Source organism: Choristoneura fumiferana, chromosome 24, assembly GCF_025370935.1.
Source record: "Choristoneura fumiferana chromosome 24, NRCan_CFum_1, whole genome shotgun sequence".
NCBI classification, from domain to species: Eukaryota; Metazoa; Arthropoda; class Insecta; order Lepidoptera; family Tortricidae; genus Choristoneura; species Choristoneura fumiferana.
The window spans coordinates 6529439-6536743 of NC_133495.1; the positions used below are offsets into that span (position 1 = coordinate 6529439).

Below are 7305 nucleotides of genomic sequence, written 5' to 3' on the forward strand. Positions count from 1 at the left end.
GTATGGCCTTATTTGCACTATCAATACTATCAATAGCATCAATAGTATCGTCAAGGGTCGATAGTTTCGATAGGAATATCGATAGTATGAATGATTTTCAAGGCCACGATACTATCGATAAACTATCGCTATCGCAACAACACTACATTAAACATGATTTAAAACACTGACCCCTCTTCAAGTATACTCTTCGGCGGTGTTAGGTGCCTGGTTCGTATGTGTTTGGGGTCGCTATGTCGGCCACTGTGAGCCGAACCGTCGGGTTGTTGGTGCCCGGTTTGGGGTATCTGACGCTTCTGATCTCCGGGTACGTCTGAAACAGAAATACTGGTTATAGTGTGCTAGTTCTACAGTGAGAATGTTCAATGTAAATTGTGTGTGTAGCTTTCACCCGCGACTCCGTCTGCAAAAAATCGTTTATCGCTATCCTGCGGGAACTGAAATTTATCGGGATAAAAATTATCCTCTTGTCCCAGGACCTCAAACTATCTTCATACCAAATTTCATTCAAATCAGTTAAGCGGTTTAAGCATGAAGAGGTAACAGACAGAGAGACGTAATTTCACATTTATAATATTAGTAAAGAAGGATATATTATGGTAAAAGTTGTTATGGTAGTTGTTGTTATGCTGAGTCAGCGGCCGTTTCACTTTTGCGGGCACAAAATCGTGTATTTTTTTATTTTTGTATCTTTTTGCTTTATTTGTGTTTGCTGTTTATTGTTTTTTTGTTGTATTTGTGTGTCTTTGTGAATGTAAATAAATGTCTTCTTTCTTTCTTCCTTTCTAAATGAGTGTTATGTAATTTAAACGCTTTTCAAATGTTGTCAAAGCCTTGTTGTTATGCTAAACGTCTATTATGATTTACGTTGTTAGCGCCGGAATGTTGTTATACATAATGAATACCCGACACTTTCGAACTTCAAACTCACAAATCGTACCTTGGCGGGGTCATCAGTGTCCAAAGCTGCGCCGTACCAGGGGTAGCGCTGCTCAAGTACCAAGGTATCATTAAACGTGGCGTACAGCACCATATGGCCGTCGGCAGACATCCACAGCGCTGTCCGCGTCTTCAGTATCTCCTCTGAAACAATAAGGAAACATAAGTACTGTAAATAAATAAATAAATAACTGTCTTGTCTTAGGTTTATGTCCACCTGGTAGCTGAAGTGAAAATTTTTATTAAGCAACCCGAGAATTGGAAGAAGCCGAGCATGTTTTCGGCTGCAACCTCGCAGTTAGTTTACAGTCAACTGAAAAGATATCGACACGTCCTAAGTTATAAAAATATGTACACAAGACAATGAAGAGATGTTAATTCCATAAAATCGTACATATTTTTGTAATAATTGAGTCAACTTTGTCAAGGCAATCGTAGTGAAATTAATTATTAAAAGGTTAGAACATGAATAAGTTTGTTCCACTGTACATATGCTTTGCCATGCTTTCGGAATCAGGCATACTTTGTTAATCAATTTCAGCAACTTGGAACAAGTTCCAGTAAACGAGGTTAATGCAAAATGTCTGAATTGACTTCATGGCATTACAAATGCAATAAAACTGTTAATGCATAGAACGTTTATGGTAATCAAATTGCTAAAACGAGCATCTGTTTAGAGATGAAGCACTAAACAATTTACAGCTGAAAGCAAATCATAGCATCCATAACAGCGCTGACTCTAACCGCAGACACAAACTACAATGAACAGTCCATTTGCACAGTTTATAACCTATCCAACTTTTATACGTCGAGCGGAAAATTAAATTCTTAGAGCACTGCGCATACTGCACTCTGTGTCACTTTATTTCCAACTGTGCAAAATTATGTTTATATTTTATTTGCTTTGGCTTTTCACTATGTAACTTTGCTGCATGACGAGGCTCGGTTTTATTGGCCTCACTTTGCCATTCAGAGAATTGTCTTTTTCATTCAGTCTCTTAATTTTAAAATGACGGCAGTTTTATAAGTAAAGATCGAGATCGAATAGTAAGTCAGTAGTGTGCTATGACAGCGCTAAAGTTAGCCAGTGACGTAACGCTGCGCTTGCACGCGCCTGCGTCAGTGCAAGGCGCGCGGTGCCAACCTAGCGGACACAGCTACAGGTTGATGTCTCATGGCAAATGTGAGAATTGTTTTTAATTATTTTTGTGCTTCATTAAATAGCAGTAGGTGTCTAACGGCTTACATATTAATAATATTCTGTTTTTAACAATAAGGCTAAATTAAATAGAGCGAATTCATTTAAGATAAGATTGATAGTTTGAAACACTGGCTAGTTTTAAGACACTTGTGGTGAGAGGCCACTATGGAGAGAGTACTACACTAGGTAAGTAGATGTTATGCCCGAAGACCGAAGTCCGAAGTATATTCAAATATATTGAAAAAAATTAGACCGATATTAAGTACAGATTGTACATTCAGATAACAAGTGCATAGACAGCCAAGTGCGACTAGCAAAAAGGTTCTAGCCTGGTTCATGATTGAGAATGTTCGACTGTAGGTACAATTCAGTACAATTCCTCGTTATGTATATCAGATCGAAGATAAGATGTCTTTATCCGTATCTACTATCTAGGGACGATTGAAAATAAAAATATTTCTTTGTTTCTCGTTTCATGTCCCTAATTGGAAAAATTGGTTCGTTTTTCATCCCTCTCATTTCATAATACCTTCTTTTGAGGAAAATATTACGTTCCTTTATTTAATTTATGTCCCAGCGAAATAAAGATAATACGAAGTACCTATCTTGTTTCTTTGGGTTTGTAAGAACAAATTTAATTCGCTTCGAGAGCTAGAAGTGTCAAGTAAATATTTTTTGATAATCCTATTCAGCATCTAAAGAGAAAGAAAGAAAGAAGACATTTATTCTTTAACACAGAAGACACACATATACAGCAAAATTTACACAAATGAACCTAAAACAATAATAATAATAAATTACAGAAAAACACATGAAAATAGTAAATACATATACACAATTTTGTGTGTCCCCGCGAAAGTGAAACGGCGTTAAGGTGATTTTCCACCGGCGAGGCGAGACGAGATGGGCGAGACGTTTTGAGGGGTTTTCGGGGATGATCGATCAAAATCGATCTAGCTTGGTCTTTTCTCTGGGAAAACGCTTGGTGCCGGGTTTTAGCCTAACCGCAGCCTGTCAGCCAGATATTATCTATAAATGGTTAATTTTGCTGCTAGCTAACTAGTATCAAAGCAAAGTATAGGTACTAAAATGGTGTAAATAGTATCTTAGAATTAATTAAAAAATCAGCGCGGGAATTTAATTTTCAATAAATAAAATGAAACATAGTTTTATGCATGCAGTAGCGTAGCGTTTCTCATACATAATTACATTCTGGTTATTGGAGAGTCAGCTTAAAATGATTTATTATGAAAACCCGGAAATATTCCTCCTACACCTTCTCTCCACTCCGTTTGAATGACTCTCCATTTAACATAAATTAAAGCTGCACTGTGGAAACGTCCGGACAGAGCGCAATTTGCTCTTGATAGGTAACAAAATGAAATAAATTTCAATACACAAATTCAAAGGCTTTAGTGCCGTACACGGAGATGTCCATTTTGGAAAATATAATATATGCGTCCAACTACTGACTCCAGGTCTCCTTTGTGCGAATTGGGAACTTCAAACACACCATTGAATTACTTCACTGTAAAATTCACACATAAGTCCTGAAAAACTCAAGTGGTTGGCCTGGGTTCACACGATCCTGGTTTGTACCGCAAATTTAAATGAAACATTAACGAATTACGGAAATCTATTAAGATAAAAATCATCCTGTATGTTATCTACGGTTATTAGAGCGTAATTGCCAGCAAAGCAAATAAAACGTAGCGCCCTGTATAATGTGTGCCATGAGATGACACTAATATTAGCAGCTGCCCTCCTGTATTTATATCACTCGGTCATTCACTCCTGCGGAGGTTACACTGTATTACATAATAGGTAATAATCTCTTTGTTGTTTCTGATATCCGTGTGACGCTAGTAATTTTTTTTGCTTGCACAAATGTCATAAATTAGCACATATTTGCGTAAATTTATGACATTTGTGCAAGCACTTATATGCAAGTAAATCGTTACGTTACTCTATGGCTACCATTAAGCAACGATTAAACCATAAAGAAACTTGACCAACAATGAGAATTAATGTCTACAATACAATACAATACACTGACTCTTTCTTTATTAAACACCACATTAGTAAGCGATACACTCCATCATTCTTAGACTCCATCCTACCTCCATGCATCCATATCTTACGTATAGTCTACGTATCCATTACAATAAGATTAGTGACAAAATGTACTTATTACTTAATCATGAAATATTAATTTAGTAATGTCATACAGCCAAAAACCTTCTCTAGAAAGACCTATGCGAAGCCGCATAAAGGACTAATCTGCCGTGTCATGACAAAACACTGTAACTAAAAATAACCTATTTTTCAGAAATCACAAAAGAACTGTTTTCTTCTTTAATTGTCCACAAACCCGTCAAGATTCATAGGATTTTAATTAAATTTGGATGAATTATAAATAATATGCTATTAATTGTGTACTTACTATACTTTTTTTCACACATTTTCAACCAAAATCACGTTAAAAATGAAGAAATTCCGATTTACAGTGAACAAAGACTTTAAAAATCAAAACACTCACTCCAAATTTATCGTGTGATTATTACGACAAAACACTGTAACGTCAGGTACTGGTTGAAGAAAAGAATATCTAGAATCTATATTAATAATTTCGCGGTCTACGGTAGACTCGAACGAAATGCACATCAAATTGAAGAGCGTAAAAATTAGTTAATCCGAGTCGACAACTTGTAGGCGGAAAATTCGGATTATCGAGTATTTTCAATATAAACTAGAATAAATTACTATAAGTATATAATGGCGTTGCGAAATAAACATGTCAAAGTCATCACATCAAGTGGCGTTAGTGTCACGTCATCACGTGTCACAGGTTCATATTTCGTTTCCATTATGACCTCACACACGGTACGATTCGTCGATTTTCATCAGATCGATCGTACAGACGAATCGTACCGTATATGGGTTGATTATAAGACAGACACATCATAGTTATTTGGGCAAATAAGATTTAGGAGAAATATCTACGTGAAATACCGATACGTAGATTAGCTGTGAAAGTACGTTTGTGATAATATTAAGGCAGGGAATATACGTCAGCTTTTTCCATAAGTACGATAGTCTTTACACTGGCAAAAAAAAAATTCAGACATATTATTATGAGTACATTTTACCCGAGCGAAGCCGGGTTTTCATCTAGTATATATCGTCGCTTCGGAGGTAAAGATACTAAAGCGACACTTGGGCCAATTTGAGTATAATATACCACCGGAATCAGCGAATTTTTCTGCATCGATCTATCGGGTTTCGGACGATCAGAGGACTTTTTGCGCTTTAGTCCCTGAAAAATCAGTGAAATTTGGACACTTCTTACTAATCCGACGCTTAAATTGAGTATTTTCTCTTTAGTGTTTTTACCTGTTTTAGATTCTATACGTTTATATTGTTAAGTCATTTGTAATTCTTCACCTTTAAATACATTTGGCGTTTTAGTACTCTGTGCATATCAAGAAATATGATCTTCGTCGCTTTAGTAAATTGTTCCAGTCTATTCTGAAGTTTTGGATGCGTTTAGTATTTTGGTTAAACTGATAAGAATATATTTAAGTTCGTTGAGTATTTAGTACAAAACAGTTAACAGAATCTGTGGTGTATTAGCGTCATTACAACATAGCAAAAGAAAGAAAATATTTAAATTAGTAAAGAAACATAATATAAAAGGATTATGTTTGGTCCAGGAAGTCAATAATCTGTCATTTTATTGTCAAAAAAGAAGTGTTTAGGTATTTTTCTTTTACGAAAATCAATTATATTGGCCAGTTAGTAAAAGTACCACGATATTTTCATACGAATTGTAGATATCATGCCAAAGTAATCTGGACTTTAATCTTAGGAATTTAAGTTACAATCACTTTACCAAGGATAGGTAAGGTACTATGCGCATCTTTTATATCAACGCAAATATAGAGCGTGTTGGCAACAAAACCTGTAATAATTGATGTGATTACGAAAGGTATGTTTGTAAACGAATAATTATTATGATTATGTGCACTAACTCTATTGACTGTTATTGAGTTAGGTACGAAGGAACATGACAAAAAGGTAACCTTATTGTGAGACTTCTATGTATCGAAAATAGGTATGATATAGAAATATGATGAATTGACATCTAGCTATTTAAACGTCCAGGCTTACTATATAAAAACAAATCTGCTGTGATCTCATTTGAAATAAAGCATGAGATAACATGCAACTTAAGTACTATATTTAAAAAAAAAAAAAAACAGACAGACAAGCAACTGTACGATGGTTCTTGAGGCTACGTAGCCTGTTCCTGATCAGCGGACTGTCACCGAAGAGTCTTCGGCCCGGCGCTCCACCGAATCCAATGAGGCTAACTGAACTTGGCGGAACCGTCCCAAAGGCGACAGAAGTATTTCATACAGGACCTTACCTGCGTTTTGTAAAGAGTAAAAAAGCTGCTCAGGTGTGAAATACCGTTTCACCTTATATAGGACACTAAGTTTTTTAGCACCGTTTTCGCTCTGACTCAGTAGCCGCACCGAAGTTGAGACTAGATTGAAGGTCTAACCAAGAACCTCAAGGTGGTCTTTAGTTGGTAAGGATACCCTCCTATGGACTGTAGGAGCCAAATGAACGGTCTCCGCTTAGCGGTAAACAGACACGGCAGTGTCTTGGCAGCACTGAACTGGACCGAGTTGGCCGAGCCCCAATCGGACATGGCCTCCGAGGTCGAATTCGTCCGCTGTACCATAACCTCCCTGAGTGCCCGATCTTATCATCGCTGGCCTGAGCCGTTAGAAAGGTACCTCTCTGCATTGTGCGTCATCTGCGTACAAAGACATCGGTATGAGCAAATCGTGAATGTGCAGCAATGATAGAGTTGCAGATAGGACAATCCCTAGAAGGCACCCCGGCATTGATTGCCATGAGATCAGATGAGCATCCGTCAATAACGATCCCAATAGATCGGTTCCGCAGGAAATCAGAGATCCATGAGCATAGGACAGGAGGAATCCTGCTAAAAGCCTCTGTGCCAGACACTATCGGATGCCTTGGAAGAAAGACAAACAGCAAGAGCTTCGCCATGCTTCTCAACAGGTTCACCCCAAATGTGAGTAGCATATACCAGAAGGGTCCCAGTGGACCGATTTCGGTGGAAACCCGTA

The 7305-nt window shown here is 37.2% G+C and overlaps 2 protein-coding genes across 2 annotated transcripts in view; both read right to left on the bottom strand.

The window, feature by feature from the left end:
- Dpp10 (Dipeptidyl peptidase 10) overlaps positions 1-7305 on the bottom strand; it is a 179102-nt gene that overhangs the window by 19367 nt on the left and 152430 nt on the right. The window lies entirely within an intron of this gene.
- On the bottom strand, positions 200-6955 carry LOC141441874 (venom dipeptidyl peptidase 4-like). Its single transcript, XM_074106769.1, has 3 exons — positions 6946-6955; positions 941-1083; positions 200-313 (listed from the first exon to the last, which is right to left on the bottom strand). The coding sequence occupies exons 1-3, from the start codon at positions 6953-6955 to the stop codon at positions 200-202; spliced, it is 267 nt and encodes an 88-aa protein (XP_073962870.1).